Source organism: Ranitomeya imitator, chromosome 9, assembly GCF_032444005.1.
Source record: "Ranitomeya imitator isolate aRanImi1 chromosome 9, aRanImi1.pri, whole genome shotgun sequence".
Classification (NCBI taxonomy): domain Eukaryota; kingdom Metazoa; phylum Chordata; class Amphibia; order Anura; family Dendrobatidae; genus Ranitomeya; species Ranitomeya imitator.
In genome coordinates, this window is record NC_091290.1 from 59,365,182 (window position 1) to 59,387,375 (window position 22,194).

The window sequence follows — 22,194 nt, forward strand, 5'->3', positions numbered from 1 at the left end:
GGAGACCCCTCCCCCCCAGCCTCCATATGCACACTGGGAGACCCCTCCCCCCCCAGCCTCCATATGTACACTGGGAGACCCCTCCCCCCCAGCCTCCATATGTACACTGGGAGACCCCTCCCCCCCCAGCCTCCATATGTACACTGGGAGACCCCTCCCCCCACAGCCTCCATATGTACACTGGGAGACCCCTCCCCCCCCAGCCTCCATATGTACACTGGGAGACCCCTCCCCCCCCCCAGCCTCCATATGCACACTGGGAGACCCCTCCCCCCCCAGCCTCCATATGTACACTGGGAGACCCCTCCCCCCCCCAGCCTCCATATGTACACTGGGAGACCCCTCCCCCCCCCAGCCTCCATATGTACACTGGGAGACCCCTCCCCCCCCCCAGCCTCCATATGTACACTGGGAGACCCCTCCCCCCCCCAGCCTCCATATGTACACTGGGAGACCCCTCCCCCCCCCAGCCTCCATATGTACACTGGGAGACCCCTCCCCCCCCCCAGCCTCCATATGTACACTGGGAGACCCCTCCCCCCCCCCAGCCTCCATATGTACACTGGGAGACCCCTCCCCCCCCCCCAGCCTCCATATGGACACTGGGAGACCCTTCCCCCCCAGCCTCCATATGGACACTGGGAGACCCCTCCCCCCCCCCCCCAGCCTCCATATGGACACTGGGAGACCCTTCCCCCCCAGCCTCCATATGCACACTGGGAGACCCCTCCCCCCCCCCAGCCTCCATATGCACACTGGGAGACCCCTCCCCCCCCCCCCCAGCCTCCATATGGACACTGGGAGACCCCTCCCCCCCCAGCCTCCATATGTACACTGGGAGACCCCTCCCCCCCCCCCCAGCCTCCATATGTACACTGGGAGACCCCTCCCCCCCCCCCCAGCCTCCATATGTACACTGGGAGACCCCTCCCCCCCCCCCCAGCCTCCATATGTACACTGGGAGACCCCTCCCCCCCCCCCAGCCTCCATATGTACACTGGGAGACCCCTCCCCCCCCCCCCAGCCTCCATATGTACACTGGGAGACCCCTCCCCCCCCAGCCTCCATATGTACACTGGGAGACCCCTCCCCCCCAGCCTCCATATGTACACTGGGAGACCCCTCCTCCCCCCCCCCCCCCCCCAGCCTCCATATGGACACTGGGAGACCCCTCCCCCCCAGCCTCCATATGGACACTGGGAGCCCCATCCCAAAAAAAACAAGCTCATTCCCCGCGCTCTGCTCCTGTCTACTGATAAAATGACTTGTTACCATCCACCTCTCGTGTCTCCCCTTCTCCCCATAGTCTGTAATTTGCTATCAGGGCCCTCATTCCTCTTGGTATCTGCTTTGATGTGTGACTATTGTGATGCTGTGATGTCTACTGTCTGTACAAATCCCCTCTATAATTTGTAAAGCGCTGCGGAATATGTTGGCGCTATATAAGTAAAATTATTATTATTGATTACATCTTCTGTGTAATACACACATTGGTAGGAGAAGGTGTAAGCGGCTGCTCCCTCACCAATGTATTAATCGTTGTTTGCACCCTGAGAATTCGGATAGGCAGGGGAGGCCATGGTGCTGCCCGCGCCACTGTCAGTTTCAGTCCGCGAGTCGAGCCAGATGGCCGGTTGTGACCCGCGGGCGGCAGTTTGCCCAGGTCTGCCCCAATGCCACTTACATCTTCCTTCTACCGACACAGATTGAGGGACGCTGAACTATGTAACTGTGTACGTTTTGTTTTGGGGGCACAGTTATGTAGGGGTGTGTTTCCTAATTATGTGTCTGTTTTCAGTCCTGGTATATTTTAGGTACTTGCTGGATGGGCTTGGCATTGGCTATTTACCAAATCTCATGTCTACATCCATGAGTCCCGATCACTTCTAAATACCATAACCTTTGGCAGCAATCTTGATGTCCTCAGTCCTGCCACTACGCTGGTATTTGTAATATGTGCAGCTCAGAAAGTATGTCACAGTGGAACACCCGGTCACTGGGGACTGGACGCCCCGACAGATTTTACAAGGCGGCATCATTTTTTAGATCTTTAAAAAAAACAAAAAAAAAACAAAAAACGGTGTGACTGAATAGGCCCTATAGAGGAAGAGGTGCTGCCTGCACTTGGCCCTCTATAATGGGTCATGGATTTTGTGCTTACTGCCTAAAATTTCACAATTCCCGTAGACTACAGAGGAGGCCACATGCCTTAGGCTGGTTTCACATTTGCGTTTTTTGCCGCTGCGTTTTAACGCATATAAACGCATGCGTTTTTTTCCCCCCCTATATTTAACACTTAAAACGCATGCGTTTTTTTGTATGCGTTTTGCCGCGTTTGACGCATGCGTCGTTTCTATGCTTGCGTTTTGTTGCGGAAATGCAACATGTAGTAATTTCTAGAGGCGTTTTTTTGCCGCAAAACGCATGCGTTTTTTTGCGGCAAAAAAAGTATTGCTGTTTATGTAAACGCATGCGTTTCAATAGAGAAAAACAAGTCTACACACTGATAAGCCACCCACCACCATCAAGGTGATAAAGGGATCCAAACCCTAACCCTAGCCATTTCTACTTATAGTGGGTTTTCTAGTTGATTTTTATGATTGGCAGCTGTCACACACTAATTTTTATTCCAAAAAATATTTTTTACGTTACCAAATTTTGAGAGCTACAATTTTTCCATATTTTGGTCCACTGTCATGTCACACGCCCTCTGTAGTCCCATTGGCGGTGTCTGGATCTTGATTTTTCTCTTGTGAAATTTCTCATCATGCGAATCAAAAACGTAAACGCGGCGGTTTTTACCGCATGCGTCGAAAAAACGCAGCGTTTGCATGCGTTTTTTTCACCACCTGCGGATGCGTTTTAAATGCTGCGTTTTTAAACGCAAATGTGAAACTAGCCTTACTCACATACTCTGGTGCCAAATGGGTTAAGAGACCCCATTCTCCTGATGTAGGAGGCATCCCGAGACGTCGACACATAGTTAACCTGTCAGACAAGCATTATCCTGTTGGCATCATGGGCCGCATGTGGCACCTGAGCAGCAGGTTTTGCACCTCTGGATTGAACGAACTATCAGGCCGTGTTCACACGTTGCGGTTTTTACCGCGGAACCGCAGCGATTTTTGCCGCTTTTACATGTAAACCAATGGAAACCGCAAACCGCTGTGCACATGCTGCGGGAAAAACCGCGCAGAAACGCAGCGGTTAAAAACCCGCAGCATGTCACTTCTTTGTGCAGAATCGCAGCGATTCTGCACCCATAGAAATGCATTGATCCGCTTACTTCCCGCATGGGGCTGTGCACACCATGCGGGAAGTAAGCGGATAATGTGCGGGTGGTACCCGGGGTGGAGGAGAGGAGACTCTCCTCCAGGCCCCGGGAACCATATTTGTGGTAAAAAAAAGAATTAAAATAAAAAATCATGTTATACTCACCTCTGAAGTCTCAGCGCTGCACGTGGCCGTCCGGTCTCAGGTTTGCTATGCGACCAGGACCTGCGGTGACGTCGCAGTCACATGACCGTGAGGTCACGAAGGTCCTGGTCGCATAGCATCTTTGGAGCCGGACTGCCGCCTGCAGCGCCGAGGAGATCGGGACGTCAGAGGGTGAGTATATAATTATTTTATTATTTTTAACATTACTATTGATGCTGCATATGCAGCAACAATAGTAGGGGTAAAATCCCGCAGCGGAACCCGCAGGACAAACCGCGATAAATCTGCAGGGATAACCGCAGCAGGTTTGCCCTGCAGATTTATCAAATCCGCTGCGGGAGAACCCGCAGGACAGAATGCTATGTGTGAACATAGCCTCAGAACTTTCTGGCACATTCTTACTGGTGACAAGATGGACGCCACAGAAGCCTCCTGTATACCTCAAGGGGTCCACTGCGGGCCAAGTCATAAAGGGGATCCGGCTGGTTAAGCAAGTAATGGTGTCCTCTAATAAGTAACCAGTCCGGTGGCACGGGTTTGGTCTGGATGGGAGGCCGGCAGGAATGCGGACCATAAAAGTGTAACTAGATTTATCTGCTCAAGTCATTAGGCTGAAATGAGGTTTCCTACAGGTTACGTCTCTGCCATTATGGGATTTTTCTCATATTTTTTTTTTTTTTCGTTTAATCGTTAACTGGAATGAGTTGTATTTCACATGCACGTAATACGGTTCTGTTCCGGTGACTTCTTCCATGGTGGTGTAGAATAGTAATGTCAGCCAGTCATTTTCCTGTAGTTCTCCGCTGTCCTGGGCGCGCTCCTGGCGGCTATAACGTCCTTATAGTGGTACGTGCACATGACTTCTTTACATGCCGGCGTACCCAGATTCTTGCAGGATGAAGGCCATCTTGGAAAACTCCTAGCTGTGTTTTTCGTGAAGCTTCTTCTTTTTTTTTTTTTTTTCTTTTTTTTTCCGTGTCTTTTCGTCATCTGGAGAGTTGTCAGGTCACTCCTGAGAACTGCTCCCAGAGTGTGAAAAATCTGTTAAGACGCCCAAAACACTGACCATGAGCACAGCAAGTGGCTCTTACCCTGCAGGGCGAATGTTCATTCTATTCTGTATTTCTTACAATGAACCTGGCCTGTATGGTCTCTGCCTGTATGGTCCTTGCCTGTATGGTCCCTGCCTGTATGGTCCCTGCCTGTATGGTCCCTGCCTGTATGGTCCCTGCCTGTATGGTCCCTGCCTGTATGGTCCCTGCCTGTATGGTCCCTGCCTGTATGGTCCCTGCCTGTATGGTCCCTGCCTGTATGGTCTCTGCCTGTATGGTCTCTGCCTGTATGGTCTCTGCCTGTATGGTCTCTGCCTGTATGGTCCCTGCCTGTATGGTCCCTGCCTGTATGGTCTCTGCCTGTATGGTCCCTGCCTGTATGGTCTCTGCCTGTATGGTCTCTGCCTGTATGGTCTCTGCCTGTATGGTCCCTGCCTGTATGGTCCCTGCCTGTATGGTCTCTGCCTGTATGGTCCCTGCCTGTATGGTCCCTGCCTGTATGGTCCCTGCCTGTATGGTCCCTGCCTGTATGGTCCCTGCCTGTATGGTCCCTGCCTGTATGGTCCCTGCCTGTATGGTCCCTGCCTGTATGGTCCCTGCCTGTATGGTCCCTGCCATGTGTGTGACTCTGAGATGCCGTTTCAAAGAAAAACATGTCTTAAAAGCTGCCATGGACTAAGCAGCACAGGAGACTAGTCAGACAGGCCGGGACCATGGTGGCTTCTCCCTGCTTCCATGTATAGGGAAAGACCTGTTTGTGATTAGCGCCTCTTTCACTAGTGTCTTTTGCGACTCGGTCTCTGGCGGCTTTTAGAATGTTTCTCTCTAAAATGCTGCTACGTCTCGGGGTCACCTACATGGCTGAGATCATATATCCAGTGTGTGATACATGCGGCTTGTGGTTCAGGCAGCATTTAGCAGCTGGCGGCTTCTCTTTAAGCACTTTCAGGTGGGTTGTGGCGGACCCTTCCGAAAAGACTCCAGACACATTCCTTTTTTTTTTTAATTTTTGTAGCAATGTTTCGGCATATAGGCCCTTTTCAAGCTGTCAAAACCCAAGACATGAAGTGAACATGTACCCTGCCATAAGTCAATCAGTAAAGGCAATGGTGCGTATAAATAACATTGGGTACTAGGTAAATGATCAAAAAAAAAGCATAAGGCCATCCCACCAGCGCCAAGGTGTATCCAAATTCGGGATGGTCCTAACCTCTAGAATTAAAACCTTACCCTGCGTCAAAGTGAATAAGGGTGGAGCAGGACCGGGTCCCAAACATGGACACCCAGCAAAATGGGAAGCTATATAAATGTAATGTCCAGCTGAAGGAAGGGGCCGCATCTTCACCTGCACTTATGTATATGCACTATTGCTTTTCTTTCCGTATATGTGCATTTTGTTGGTCTTGGGTCCTGTCTGTGCAGTGGCCGGTGTGGACATGCTCCTACTTTGGATGCATCCCGCCTTATACTCCAGGACATGTTTTCGGTTAGGTTTCCTTCCCAAGCTGTTCGTCTCTAGATGGCTTCACGTCTTGGCAGAAGTATCTTGTGACCGATAACCCATGTACGCCGTGCAGTCGTGTTGCGGTTTTATATGGCTGTGCTGTATGCGTGTGTTAGTACTGCTTGCTTGGAGCAGTAAAATGTAACCTCGGAGCGTTTTTAACTCCTTGAGAACTGTGAACCTGTTGTGCTGGTTTTTCTGAGTTCCTGTCCTTGCTGGTGAGAGGTCAGGTGAATGGCGCTATTGCTTTTCTTGGTGCGAACGCTTTATTTCTGTTGCCATTCTTAAGTGTTCATTGTTAAGTGTAAGTGCGCGGCTTGGCAACCGTGAAGAATGCCGTGTGTGGGGGTTGTCTGTCGTTTGTGTGCAGAGTTGGTGTACACCCAGCATTTCGTTAATGCCGCCGTCCTCACGCCCTTAGGGGTTACAGATTTAGAAACCTTCAATCCAAATAAAGGAATACCAAGTGTAGAAAATGCAAAAAAAATAAAAATCCCAGCACGTCTGCCTTGTATATACTCTTCTTCTCATCCTGTTCTGTGATATGGAACTGAACACTAAAGACTCCTCTGGTATGTGACTTAGCCCATTGACTTTCACCTTCCTCCTTGTAACAAACCTGCAGCTGTGACTGGTAGACACTGGCCCCGCCTCATTAGCCCCACCTCTAGTCCCGCCCACTTGTCTGCTGAGAATGAAAAGTAACGCCCATGAGCACAAGATTTTGTTTTCGGAGCATGCAGGTCCCCGAGCAGACTGACGGACACTGTGGGCAAGTTTGTTTCTCTTTTTTATAATTTAACTCTGTGTCTTGTGCCCTTTAAATGACATTCTATTACTTGCATGCTTGTAAACTGTATTGTGCATAGTTTACTGTCCTGTGCAGGCAGCCGTGCTTTTTACAGCATTGACCAGAGACCCGTCACCCCTCAAACCTGAAGCTATTTATTCATGGATATAGGAGACTCGCTCAATCCTACTCCTAGCATAGATATTATGTATCTGGTTTTACCTAAAGGTTTAATTTAAATATTCAGTGTAAAGAGTCCTTGGCGCCCCCTTAGCTTGGCCGAGCGCTCAGTGCCCTATTCTGCCTTTCAATTACATTCCTCCTCGCTTTCCTAACTTTCATAATCGCTCTTACTTTGGAGCACTACCGGGATTGAATCCTCAGCCCTGCACACACTGACACTGCAGGAGCCCAATGAGTACTGGCGTTGTCAGTGCTCTCACCTCTCCCTGCAGCATCAGGCCTCCAGCTCCTGTGTGATCCTGTGTGCAGCGAGCGGCCATGACATACAGGAGAGGAGGATGAGACACTACCTCCACACACAGGCATTGTGCGCTCTGATCCTGCAGTGTCAGTGTGCGCAGGGCTGAGAGTTCATATCAGGCAAGCTCTGTAGCCTCATAAAAGGAGATGCTCAGGATTATAACTAAGGGGACAGAACTGTGCACCTGGGCCCTTGGCAGTATTAAATGTGTGCAAAAAAACCCTCATTTACATATCCATTAAAATGGATTTTATATAAAACAATGAGTTAAACTAAAATATTTTATGGCAGCCTGTCCCCTTAAATGAATATATGGTTTACTTGCATTTTGGGATTGGCAGTCCCATTAACCTTTTGAATGAAGAGCTTCATGCTCCATCTGGATGAATACGTGACTGCTGCAGCCAATTACTGACTATAGCTGTGACTAAGGCCAGACAGATCTGTGTTTCACAGTCCAATGTCTGGACTGGAAACAGGTCTTCATGTAAAGCTGCCTCATTCGGGTCAGGAGACCCTTGGCCAGATCGTGCATTGGACCATGAATCGCAATCTAATGTGATATCCTGAAAGGTGGGGATCTCAAACTTCTAAAAGAGCTGTCACATCCCACAACAGCCCCCATATGACCTCACCAAGCGGAGGTGTGTGGGCCTAACCAGATAGTCGGTGTTTGGGTTTTGGTCTCGTCAGTCCTGGAAGGTACAGGTTGCTGTGGAACTGTCTGCTTTCCTATGGAGTACCTCCCTACACTAAGCGCTGAGCCATTTCCGTGACATCAGGTGTAGTACTTTTCTATTGTTATCCATTTTACGTAATTGTGTATACTGTAGTTTGTTCCCATTTTGTATCATCTTTGTGCATTATAAACGCTGCCTACCTTTCTGGATTAAATATATAAAATGTAATAGTTCTGTTCCTCTTGCTCTGTAAACCGCACCCCTGAAGCCATATACTGCTTGTGTGTCCAATCGGACTGTGTAAATGATTGGTGATGGCAGCTAGTACAGTAATTGCTTTTATCGTCCATCACTCGTCAGTCAATTGCATAATTGTCCTGACGATTGGTGACAGAGGGGTTGTGTCCTCTGACAAACTAGTGCCAGCGATGGGATCTGCGTGACCTCTCCAGTGTTGTGCAACAGTCGCCATATATTATCACAGAGATGCAGCCACCCAACGTCTCCAAGTAATTGATGGCTGGTCGTTTCAGCTGCCAGGCCTGTGACCCCATCAGCTGATTCCCAAAATGAGGACTGATAGGCAAAGTTCAGGTGGTATGAGTTGCCCATGCATCTCTCCGATCCTATCGATGTGTGGCAACACGTCCAGATTCTGCCGCTGGCTTTTCTGGGTGACTACGGATGAAGGACAGTCTACACCAGATGGCAGCAGACCTTTTTGAGATTCCATGGTCTTCTCCTGTCAGCAGTTCTGACACTGGAGAACTCTGCTTCATAATCGGAGGAAGCAGCGCTGAGCTCGTAGAAGGCTTGGGATAGAATAGCCCTTGCCGCGGAGGCCCGGGTCACGGCCCTTGCCGCGGAGGCCCGGGTCACGGCCCTTGCCGCGGAGGCCCGGGTCACGGCCCTTGCCGCGGAGGCCCGGGTCACGGCCCTTGCCGCGGAGGCCCGGGTCACGGCCCTTGCCGCGGAGGCCCGGGTCACGGCCCTTGCCGCGGAGGCCCGGGTCACGGCCCTTGCCGCGGAGGCCCGGGTCACGGCCCTTGCCGCGGAGGCCCGGGTCACGGCCCTTGCCGCGGAGGCCCGGGTCACGGCCCTTGCCGCGGAGGCCCGGGAAAGTTGGTGGGAAATGCTTATTGGCCTGTGATTAAGGTGTTCAGGGGTTATTACTGAGCAAGAAGACTTTTTTCCAAGTCTCGTATAGAAATGCAAGTTATGGTTTTCAATGTACCGGTAGGGTTTCCATGGAAATCTTTCTGGAGAACTAGTGCACAGGATCGTGGCGTGGCTGCAGGCTCCATCATTATAGCTCGTGCTTCTATAATTTATGCATTGTTGGCTGGAGCCGTCAGGTCACGTGGTGCAGCCAGAGACCAGAAGTATTTGGTTGCCTTTCTGTACAGCTCTGAGTCACGGTCACATAAATCTCACATATATCTTTAGGATACCGGTTTACACTAGAACTACCATACCCTAAATCTGAATTTTAAAGATTTGTGACCCCTCTTTTCTTATTTCAGATGTGATAAACGGACATGTGTTTAGAGGATCTTACACTGGATTACTTTTATTTCTTTACTGTAACAGTAGGCCCGTTAATTGGTGCTACCCCAGTGATTCTGGAAGTTTTTTTTTTTTTTTTTTTTTCTTTGTATCATTCCTTTCCAACCAGAATCTCAATCTGCAGCTACTGTGTTTCGGGGTACTGCCCCTCATCAGTACAAGGTGTGAGATCTGCTTTGGCTGGGTGAGAGGCGTCTGACCGGGATCCAAGGGGTGACGCTTCTCCTTGCGAAGAGTGACATGCCGAGATGAGGAGACTTTCAGGCTATGTGCACACGTCAGGATATTCTGCAGAATTTTCCTGAACAAAACCGGACTTTTTCTGCAGGAAATCCACGTGCGTTTTTTGCGCCTATTTGATGCTTTTTTTTTTTTTTTTTTTTAGAGCTTCCCAATGTATTAAATAGCTGGAAAAACACGAAAAATCCGCAAAATTAATGAACATGCTGCGTTTTTTACCGTGATGCGTTTTTTTATCCATGGAAAAAAAAACGCATCATGTGCCCAAAAATTGCAGAATGCATTAAAAATGATGGGATGCTTATGTATGCGTTTTTTAAGCGTTTTTGCCGTGGAAAAAGCGCAAAAAATCCTGAATGTGTGCACACAGCCTTAAGCCGCACTGCTCCTCTGGGAAATACCCCGAACCAGTGTCTGCAAATTGAGATTCCGTTTTGGCTTTTCTCCTAAGTCATGTGACAAGGCTCGTTGGAGAGTTGACACTGACTGTTAGGACTGCTGCTTCCTATAGGTGGCGCTAGAGTTCGAGCAGTTCCTCTCTGAAGGGACCATTTGCATGTTTCCCAGAGGAGCAGCGTTCCAGAATGAATGGAACCTCGGTAAAGGACGTACTCCGTTTAAAGAGCTTTCCTTGGATTTTTTTATTTAAAGAGTAAAATTGACTGACTTCCATGCCCAATGGCCTCGCAGTTCCTTACAGTGCTCTACCGTTATCTAAGCCCTGAAACTACACCCACAGAATGCTACTAAACAGGTCTGTACAGCAATGACACAGGCGGGGCTGGAAGGGAAATTAATTTGTCATCATTCATTATCATTAATGGATTTTGGCAGTGCCTGCCATGTAATGATGAGGTAACTACAGTTCTTTTTCCTCCTTGCAATGCTTATGTTCCCTCTAGGCTACTTTCACACTAGCGTCGTATGACGCACGTCACAATGCGTCGTTTTGCAGAAAAAACGCATCCTGCAAAGTTGTCTGAAGGATGCATTTTTTTCTCCATAGGCTTGTATTAGTGACGCATTGCCACACGTCGCAACCGTCGTGCGACGGTTGTGGCGGACTGTCGGCACCAAAAAATGTTGCTTGTAACGTTTTTTGGTGCATCGTGTCCTCCATTTCCGACCGCGCATGCGCTGCCGGAACTTTGCCCCCTCCTCACCGCAACTCCAAATGGGGCAGCGGATGCGTTGTAATAATGCATCCGCTGCCACCGTTGTGCAGCGTTGAGACAGGATGCGTCAGTACGTCGGCCCGACGCTAGTGTGAAAGTAGCCTAAGGCCTGTTTCACACATCAGTTTTTTGCCGTCAGTCACAATTTTGCAAATTTTGATTAAAAACGGATCCAGCAAAAGTTGCCGCCGGATCCATTTTTTTTCTCATAGACTTGTATTAGCGACGGATGGCCTCATGTTTCATCCATTTTTTTCACCGGATCCGTCGTTTGCTAGAATGGAGGCCTATGGCGCCGGATCCATCAAATGATGAAATCCGGAAATGGAATATTTTTATTTTTTTTTTTTATCTGCGCATGCTCCAACTTTTTTTTTTTTCTTTAGGATCCAATTAGCCAGACCAGCTAGTCGGATCTGTCAAAAACGGATCCGCTGCAGCAGTTTTTCACTATTTGCTACTGATCCGTTTTTTTCAACATTCCACGGATTGTGACTGATGGCAAAAAACTGATGTGTGAAAGCAGCCTAACTGGGGAGTTCCAAAGTGTCTGACCGAAGTTACTGTCTAACTACATGAATGTCATTTAACATGATGGTCCACATATTTGCCTAATTATGCAGAGCATACAACCTCAGGGCGAGGCCGGGATCACACACAGCGAGATACGGCCGAGTCTCACAGGTTAAAACCAAGCTGTGGCACCAGCACTCCAGAGCGGAGCGAGCAGCCGCATAGCAATACATGGAGCCGCACGCTCCGCTCCGGAGTGCCAGAGCTTGGTATTAACCTGCGAGACTCGGCCGTATCTCGCTGTAGTGTGACTCCGGCCTAACACAGAAACCCCCCCCTTGTCTGTGTCCAGTGGTTTGTTCCACAACAAACACTTCTCTGCTCAACTGAATCTGTGGAATAGGCCACTTCAATCAATTAACGGAGGGGTTCTGGCTGTATCCCTGGAGCCAGTGTAATCGGGTATCAGTGCGTTCTTGGGGTCAATTTGTTTTTGCAGGTTTTTTTTTTTTCTGTCTTCTTACTTTCTGCTCCATAGCAGAAATTTAGAGCAGAATCTCCTGGTAACCCAACTGGGGTTAATTAACTGGTTAATTTAAACACCTGATCCTTTCATTCCCGCAGGAGATCAGTGGCTGGTGGTGTTTAGGCTACTTTCACACTTGCGTCGGTACGGGTCCGTCGCTAAGCGACGCACGTTGTGAAAATTTGGCACAACGTGGTCAGCGGCTGCAGTTTGTCAATGCATCCGCTGCCCATTGTAAAGTCCCGGGAGGAGGGGGCGGAGTTCCGGCCGCGCATGCGCAGTAGGAAATGGCGGACCCGACTTCCTAGAAAACTTTACATTGAATGTTTTTCTGTGCCGACGGTCTGCCAAAACACGACACATCCAGTGCGTGACGGATGGCCATCCGTCACAATCCGTCGCTAATACAAGTCTATGGGAAAATGCATTCTCAAAAAACACCAGATTGTGACGGAAGCTGAAAAACGAAAGTGTGAAAGTAGCCTTACCCCCCTGAAGGCACATGAGCACTTGTCTGTGTGGCCGATATTCATCTGACACATATCCAAGGTGTATTGGCGCCATAGTGACACTCGCACATCACGTTTGTATATTGCAAATCCAAGACGTAACTTATTACTACAATATCCATGGCAGAAATCCAAGGCTTACGCTGGGATTTCTGCAGTGGATATGCTGTGAGAATGCAGCAGATCCGCACAAGGATGAGCCCCGCTGTCATACAATGGTATTAAGCCTCAGCTTCTCTGCCTGAAATAACTAGTGCAGAGGATTCATTTTTGTGCTGGGGCCGAAAATGCGTGTTTGCTCTGAGGCTTAATTAAAAAAAGTGACTTGAAAGGAATATATTAATATTATACAGAAAGGTGAGAACCCCATATTAGATCCCTCTCTAGCTAGCCATAAGACTTTATCTTTTATTTAATTGATTAAAATACATGTGAGGTCCATATATAAAAATGTCCCTAATCTGCCTTCTATTTATATACCGTATATACTCGAGTATAAGCCGATCCCCCACCCCTAATTTTGCCCCAAAAAATCTGAGAAAACTTAATGACTCGAGTATAAGCCTAGGGTGGAAAATGCAGCAGCTACTGGTAAATGTCAAAAGTAAAAATAGATACCAATAAAAGTAAAATTAATTGAGACATCAGTAGGTTAAGTGTTTTTGAATATCCATATTGAATCAGGAGTCCCATATAATGCTCCATAAGGTTTGATGGCTCCATAAGATGCTCCATATTAAAATATGCCCCATATAATCCTGCATAAAGGTTAATAATGGCCCCATAAGATGCTCCATAGACACATTTGCCCAAAATAATGCTCCACAAATGTTGATTATGGCCCCATAAGATGCTCCATAAAGATATTTGCCCCATATAGTGCTGCACAAACGTTATCGCCCCATAAGATGCTCCATACAGACACTTGCCCCATATAATGCTCCACAAACATTAATTATGGCCCCATACGGACACTTGCCCCATACAGTACTGCACAAACGTTATGGCCCCATAGATGCTCCATACAGACACTTGCCCCATTTGCTGTTGCTACAATAAAAAAATAAATAAAATAAAAATCACACACTCGCCTCTCCATCGCTCAGGCCCCCGGCACTTTCAATATTCATCATGACATCATGAGACCAAGACAAGACCTAACAACTGGTCACCAGGACCTCGCCATTGTGATGCTTCAAGCAGGATGTCCTCAGACGGAAGTGACCACTGAGCTTAGAGAGTCGGTCATCAGCAGGTGACAACAGAGAGACTGGAAGAGTCATAGAGGCAGAGAAGTGGATGTCCTTTGGCCACATCGCACCCTGATGACCGCTTCATTGTGGACAATACTCTTTGGCACCGGATGTTGAATGCCACACAACTCCAGCCTCATTTAGAGGAGGTGGGAAGCACCCAAGTGTCACATCAGACCATGCAAAACCATTTACACCAGCAAGGTCTGCGTGCTAGATGGCCTGCAAGGGTACCTGACCTCACCACCAGGCACAGGAGTCCTCTGCGCTGGACGAGGGACCAGTGGGCCTCAGGACTGTGCACTGATCAAAGTGGATTCACGCTGAGCAGAAATAATGGCCACCAACTATGTTGGAGACATGAAGGAGAGTGCTATGCATCAGCTATTGCTGTATCCAGACGAGCCTTTGGTGGTGGTGTTAGTGTGGCCAGGTGTGCCTAGTCAATACAGAAATGCCCTACACTTTGTGAATAGCACAGTGACAAGCCTCTACTACTTAAAGAACATAATTAATGGAGTCATTGTGTCTCTGCATGAACGCGACAGGCCAAATTTCATCTTCATGGATCACCATTTTCCAGCTCTTCAAGGTCCCATAATTAGGGAACGGCTGCTGGAGACTGAGGAACCTCAAATGGAGCGGCCTGCACTTTCTCCAGACCTCAATCACATAGGAAACCTATAGTATCAGCTGAGTCGCTGTATAGAGGCTCGTAACTCTGTACAACAGAACCTCAATGACCTGAGGGCCGCCATTCAAGAATGTGTATGGTGATATCCTGTTGCACCGCTTTACAGCAGATGACGGATTGGGCATGTTTAATTTCAACATGCCCAATCTTCTTTCTATTTTTCACCTGAGATAAGCCATGTGAGGTGTCTGCCTGTAGCCTTGTCCCCTCTATAGAGAATACATGCTGGCTTATCTAAGCCCATTATGTATCTGTATAGAGCAGTTGGGAGAAATGGCATTCAGCTGACTGGTATCTGAAATATATTGGCAACTTAAGAGGGTTGTCAGCTATTCTTGAGTGCAATATTCATTAGTGTAAAATTTAAAAATAAAATACTCCCCTCCCGCACTGGTACCATTTCAGGGATGTGACACAGGTGCTTGCCTGACATTATGCTAGTAGAGCACTGCAGCCAGTCGGTGGTCAAGATTTGACTGGTGCACTTGCACTTTCTTCAGGTGAGCCTTAGATGTCCGAAGAAAGTGTGAGAACGTATTAAACATCAGCCCTTTTAATATGGGTTGTGATGTTCTCCTGGCATAAAGTCATGGTGGTCCTATGCTGGAACGCTTTACATGGGGGATTATTATATTATTATACAGTGGGGCAAAAAAAGTATTTAATCAGTCAGCAATAGTGCAAGTTCCACCACTTAAAAAGATGAGGCGTCTGTAATTTACATCATAGGTAGACCTCAACTATGGGAGACAAACTGAGAAAAAAATAACCAGAAAATCACATTGTCTGTTTTTTTAATATTTTATTTGCATATTATGGTGGAAAATAAGTATTTGGTCAGAAACAAACAATCAAGATTTCTGGCTCTCACAGACCTGTAACTTCTTCTTTAAGAGTCTCCTCTTTCCTCCACTCATTACCTGTAGTAATGGCACCTGTTTAAACTTGTTATCAGTATAAAAAGACACCTGTGCACACCCTCAAACAGTCTGACTCCAAACTCCACTATGGTGAAGACCAAAGAGCTGTCAAAGGACACCAGAAACAAGATTGTAGCCCTGCACCAGGCTGGGAAGACTGAATCTGCAATAGCCAACCAGCTTGGAGTGAAGAAATCAACAGTGGGAGCAATAATTAGAAAATGGAAGACATACAAGACCACTGATAATCTCCCTCGATCTGGGGCTCCACGCAAAATCCCACCCCGTGGGGTCAGAATGATCACAAGAACGGTGAGCAAATATCCCAGAACCACGCGGGGGGACCTAGTGAATGAACTGCAGAGAGCTGGGACCAATGTAACAAGGCCTACCATAAGTAACACACTACGCCACCATGGACTCAGATCTTGCAGTGCCAGACGTGTCCCACTGCTTAAGCCAGTACATGTCCGGGCCCGTCTGAAGTTTGCTAGAGAGCATTTGGATGATGCAGAGCAGTTTTGGGAGAATGTCCTATGGTCTGATGAAACCAAACTGGAACTGTTTGGTAGAAACACAACTTGTCGTGTTTGGAGGAAAAAGAATACTGAGTTGCATCCATCAAACACCATACCTACTGTAAAGCATGGTGGTGGAAACATCATGCTTTGGGGCTGTTTCTCTGCAAAGGGGCCAGGACGACTGATCGGGGTACATGAAAGAATGAATGGGGCCATGTATCGTGAGATTTTGAGTGCAAACCTCCTTCCATCAGCAAGGGCATTGAAGATGAAACGTGGCTGGGTCTTTCAACATGACAATGATCCAAAGCACACCGCCAGGGCAACGAAGGAGTGGCTTCGTAAGAAGCATTTCAAGGTCCTGGAGTGGCCTAGCCAGTCTCCAGATCTCAACCCTATAGAAAACCTTTGGAGGGAGTTGAAAGTCCGTGTTGCCAAGCGAAAAGCCAAAAACATCACTGCTCTAGAGGAGATCTGCATGGAGGAATGGACCAACATACCAACAACAGTGTGTGGCAACCTTGTGAAGACTTACAGAAAACGTTTGACCTCTGTCATTGCAAACAAAGGATATATTACAAAGTATTGAGATGAAATTTTGTTTCTGACCAAATACTTATTTTCCACCATAATATGCAAATAAAATGTTAAAAAAACAGACAATGTGATTTTCTGGATTTTTTTTTCTCAGTTTGTCTCCCATAGTTGAGGTCTACCTATGATGTAAATTACAGACGCCTCTCATCTTTTTAAGTGGTGGAACTTGCACTATTGCTGACTGACTAAATACTTTTTTGCCCCACTGTATATTATATTTAAGAAAGGAATGTCCAAGTGCAAGGGATCTCAGTAACATTTGCATCAGGCTAGTACTGGATAGGGAAGCGTAAAACCTTTCCATAGCTACCAATTTCACTGCAATATATTTCATATAGTGTACAAATTGGTAATTTATTCTTCTTTGTCAGCACTACCCTCTGCTGCGTGACAGTGAGAACAGTGGTGATGTCCTGCAGCAGAGCCTCTGTCTCCACTGTGAATTATGACGAGGAGCTCGGGGGAGCCGAGGACTGCAAGTGCACCCGTACAGCCAGCAGCGCACTTGTGAGCCGTACATATGACTAAAATGCCCATTTCTGTGCCACCAGTTTGTGGTGTAATAGGTACCATGCACATGTTACACCCTGTCCTGCGCTACTGCAGGGCCAATGTTACGGATTCTCTTCACAGACTTCAGGGAAACCCACCTGACACTATAATTGCTATGCCTAATTACTCTTGTGTCCCACCCATGTTACTTTCAATCACTGAACCTTCCCACCCAAACTCCTGTTTTTCTTGCACTGTATCATTGTATCATTTGATCCTCCATCGCTGCCGTTACTAGGAACAGAGGGCGGGAAATCTAACAATCCTAGGTAAGACTTTGAAGCCATACTCCATTAGATTCTTGCTACCTTAGATGCCAGAGGCTAAATGGATTTTAATTGCACTTTTAGCTTGATTGCCGAGCATTAGATGGCTTTAGTTTTGCTTTTTTTTCCTTCTGAGGGAGTGTGCCACTCTCATCTAATGACGGGCTAATTTACCTAATCCTCCTTACTGCCGTGTATCTTAGGGGCACGCAGCACTTGGATAAGGTACTTTTCCCAGAAATATATGTACAGTGGGGCAAAAAAGTATTTAGTCAGTCAGCAATAGTGCAAGTTCCACCACTTAAAAAGATGAGAGGCGTCTGTAATTTACATCATAGGTAGACCTTAACTATGGGAGACAAACTGAGAAAAAAAAATCCAGAAAATCACATTGTCTGTTTTTTTAACAATTTATTTGCATATTATGGTGGAAAATAAGTATTTGGTCAGAAACAAAATTTCATCTCAATACTTTGTAAAATATCCTTTGTTGGCAATGACAGAGGTCAAACGTTTTCTGTAAGTCTTCACAAGGTTGCCACACACTGTTGTTGGTATGTTGGCCCATTCCTCCATGCAGATCTCCTCTAGAGCAGTGATGTTTTTGGCTTTTCGCTTGGCAACACGGACTTTCAACTCCCTCCAAAGGTTTTCTATAGGGTTGAGATCTGGAGACTGGCTAGGCCACTCCAGGACCTTGAAATGCTTCTTACGAAGCCACTCCTTCGTTGCCCTGGCGGTGTGCTTTGGATCATTGTCATGTTGAAAGACCCAGCCACGTTTCATCTTCAATGCCCTTGCTGATGGAAGGAGGTTTGCACTCAAAATCTCACGATACATGGCCCCATTCATTCTTTCATGTACCCGGATCAGTCGTCCTGGCCCCTTTGCAGAGAAACAGCCCCAAAGCATGATGTTTCCACCACCATGCTTTACAGTAGGTATGGTGTTTGATGGATGCAACTCAGTATTCTTTTTCCTCCAAACACGACAAGTTGTGTTTCTACCAAACAGTTCCAGTTTGGTTTCATCAGACCATAGGACATTCTCCCAAAACTCCTCTGGATCATCCAAATGCTCTCTAGCAAACTTCAGACGGGCCCGGACATGTACTGGCTTAAGCAGTGGGACACGTCTGGCACTGCAGGATCTGAGTCCATGGTGGCGTAGTGTGTTACTTATGGTAGGCCTTGTTACATTGGTCCCAGCTCTCTGCAGTTCATTCACTAGGTCCCCCCGCGTGGTTCTGGGATTTTTGCTCACCGTCCTTGTGATCATTCTGACCCCACGGGGTGGGATTTTGCGTGGAGCCCCAGATCGAGGGAGATTATCAGTGGTCTTGTATGTCTTCCATTTTCTAATTATTGCTCCCACTGTTGATTTCTTCACTCCAAGCTGGTTGGCTATTGCAGGTTCAGTCTTCCCAGCCTGGTGCAGGGCTACAATTTTGTTTCTGGTGTCCTTTGACAGCTCTTTGGTCTTCACCATAGTGGAGTTTGGAGTCAGACTGTTTGAGGGTGTGCACAGGTGTCTTTTTATACTGATAACAAGTTTAAACAGGTGCCATTACTACAGGTAATGAGTGGAGGAAAGAGGAGACTCTTAAAGAAGAAGTTACAGGCCTGTGAGAGCCAGAAATCTTGATTGTTTGTTTCTGACCAAATACTTATTTTCCACCATAATATGCAAATAAATTGTTAAAAAAACAGACAATGTGATTTTCTGGATTTTTTTTTTTCTCAGTTTGTCTCCCATAGTTGAGGTCTACCTATGATGTAAATTACAGACGCCTCTCATCTTTTTAAGTGGTGGAACTTGCACTATTGCTAACTGACTAAATACTTTTTTGCCCCACTGTATGTGTATAGTTTTTTTATTACAATATTTTAAAGGCCATTCCTTTCATTTATACTCCTCTTGGACACCAATAAACAGCAATCGTAAGAGGTTCAGTAACTGCAAAGGAACCCATGTTTCCAGATACTCATCACTTTGTTGACTTTGTCTTATGTAGAAGTTCTGTAAAGTGTTTTTTGGTGTCAGCCCCCAAATCAATCAGATCTGCACCCGTTGTCCTCGGACATGGTCTGCGGGAGATGTCCGACCTGTGCAGACGGGAGAGGATGACACTTCACCGATGAGAGCCTGGCATCCGGTTCAAGACTGGCATATTTTTCCCCATTCATTACTCGCCTTATTCTTCTTTTTTTTTTTTTTTTTTCTTTTCTTTTGTTTGTTTTTTTTTCACTCATACATAGAATTTTTAAAATGTTTTGCTTGTTCAGTTTCAGTTGTATTTTCTAAACTCTATATGTGATTCCTCATTTCTGACACTTTTATCTCTGTGGCTTTGTTTTGCCAATACCAAAAGGGTAGAAATAATATAATAGAGCCAAAAAAAAAAAAAAATATTTTAAATTGTGTTCCTATTTCCGTAAAAAATGATTGTTCCTGCTTCTGCCCAACAGCTTCTGCTCACTAACTATACCCAATAATCACTCGCTGGGATTGTGATCTAGAAGGCAGACACGGTAATAAACCATCTCTTCCTTCTATGATGCAAAGATGTTCTGAATGCTCAAAAAGCTTTTTGTTTTATACGTATGTTACAAATTGTGGCCATTGTTTTTTTTTACAAAAGCCTTAAAAAAATACAGTAATTTAAAATTAACAACTTCCCAGAATAAAAATGGGCTACATCCCCAATCTTCTCCTCTCCCGTTGGGACAATGCCTTCTCCAGTGTATGCTTTGTCTAACCAACACTGAATGGTGCCGCAGGTGGGATCCCAGCCGGAGGACAATCATGGGTGTTGTAAGATACATTATTTTTGGAGGCTAGTCTTACTTGTTCTATATATTACCCATGTGGCACCATTTGGGTTTGTGGTGACATACATACAATATAGAGGCCATAAATATCTTGGCGCACCCAGCACCCTACTGGACCTGCATGTGTCCTCTGCTTCACATCCTGCATCATTATGTATGACACTTTTGGACAATTTAGGAGGGGGCCACAATTATCACAGATTTCTTTTAATTGTGCAATTTAGCTAGAATATTTGACTACACTGTGAATGGGAAGCACTGACTGCTCATTTAGCTTTTCAAGCTTCTGTTATATAAGCCTATATAAAATCAACTACAGAGACCTCCGCCCGTAAAAAGAGCGTTAGTACTTGGGAGCAGAGGGTTCCCGTCACTGTACATTACACACTACACTGGTCCTTGCAGTAGAGGGGTCCGTCACTGTACACTACACACTACACTGGTCCTTGCAGTAGAGGGGTCCGTCACTGTACACTACACACTACACTGGTCCTTGCAGTAGAGGGGTCCGTCACTGTACACTACACACTACACTGGTCCTTGCAGTAGAGGGGTCCGTCACTGTACACTACACACTACACTGGTCCTTGCAGTAGAGGGGTCCCGTCACTGTACATTACACACTACACTCGTCCTTTCAGTAGAGGGGTCCCGTCACTGTACACTACACTGGTCCGTTCAGTAGAGGGGTCCCGTCACTGTACACTACACTGGTCCTTTCAGTAGAGGGGTCCCGTCACTGTACACTACACTGGTCCTTTCAGTAGAGGGGTCCCGTCACTGTACACTACACTGGTCCTTTCAGTAGAGGGGTCCCGTCACTGTACACTACACACTACACTGGTCCTTTCAGTAGAGGGGTCCCGTCACTGTACACTACACACTACACTGGTCCTTTCAGTAGAGGGGTCCCGTCACTGTACACTACACACTACACTGGTCCTTTCAGTAGAGGGGTCCCGTCACTGTACACTACACACTACACTGGTCCTTTCAGTAGAGGGGTCCCGTCACTGTACACTACACACTACACTGGTCCTTTCAGTAGAGGGGTCCCGTCACTGTACACTACACTGGTCCTTTCAGTAGAGGGGTCCCGTCACTGTACACTACACTGGTCCTTTCAGTAGAGGGGTCCCGTCACTGTACACTACACACTACACTGGTCCTTTCAGTAGAGGGGTCCCGTCACTGTACACTACACTGGTCCTTTCAGTAGACGGGTCCCGTCACTGTTGTATTACATTGGTGCTTTCTAATGTTAATTTATGCAGTTGATCTCCTGGGGCCTTAAACCCTTAATCGGACTAGACTGTGGAGCTACTCGCAGGACGCATGGCTTTATGTAGAACTAGTCATTTAGAAATAAGGAATGAAAGAAAAACCTACACAGCGTCTGACCATGTTTGTTCCGTGTTTCTAATCGTTCTTTTCTTTTTTTGGTATTATCATTTTATCAGCTTGTGTTTTGTTCTCCCCCCCCCCCCACCCCCCCAGTAAGTTGTGCATCGTAATTTTACTTGGTACTGACCATACAAACGAAGTGAAGAAGGGGGCTGACAAATCCTGGATTCTCTGTTCCGGAAATATATATTTTTATCTGTGGCTCTGGACTTGTTATCTATGAGCAGGCTGCATTCTCTCCCAGGAGGACCATTGTGGAGTACTCGTGGCCTTCATAGTAGCAGAGTGACTCTGAATAGGTGGTTTTCGTCCTGTATTAGTCATTGTGGAGAGGACTTTATATATTTGACCTTAAATTGTGAAATATTATTCACAAACTATGCATTTTAGAGTGATATGGTCAATCCCTCTACTAACTGTACACCTAATTGTCAGTGCCCCCCAAAAATATCCCTTTTATTAGGAGCACTCCTGCAGCCATTATAGTTTTCGCAGGGAAGGATACTGTCGGCTGCGGCCACTGAAGGGGAGATGTGGTATCACGTTCCTGTTTAGTTGAAGTGGTGTCCATGTGGTTTCATGGACGGGCAAGAACCGGCAGAGCGAAAGAGGCTTCTGGTCTTCACAATCTTGAGCATAGTGAGTTCTCGTACAAGTGGTCAACAAGGAGTCTACACCC

General features: G+C 46.9%; 1 protein-coding gene across 2 annotated transcripts in view; it reads left to right on the forward strand.

Moving 5' to 3' along the window:
• PTDSS2 (phosphatidylserine synthase 2) overlaps positions 1-22,194 on the forward strand; it is a 93,088-nt gene that overhangs the window by 39,521 nt on the left and 31,373 nt on the right. The window contains exon 1 of one of the 2 annotated variants that reach the window (XM_069739385.1): positions 6,702-6,766. The exons of the other annotated variant lie outside the window; for it this stretch is intronic. Coding sequence (XP_069595486.1) covers positions 6,705-6,766 — 62 coding nt within the window. The 5' untranslated portion in view covers positions 6,702-6,704. Of the gene's footprint in view, positions 1-6,701; positions 6,767-22,194 lie in introns of those variants that run through there. 2 annotated transcript variants of the gene reach the window in all.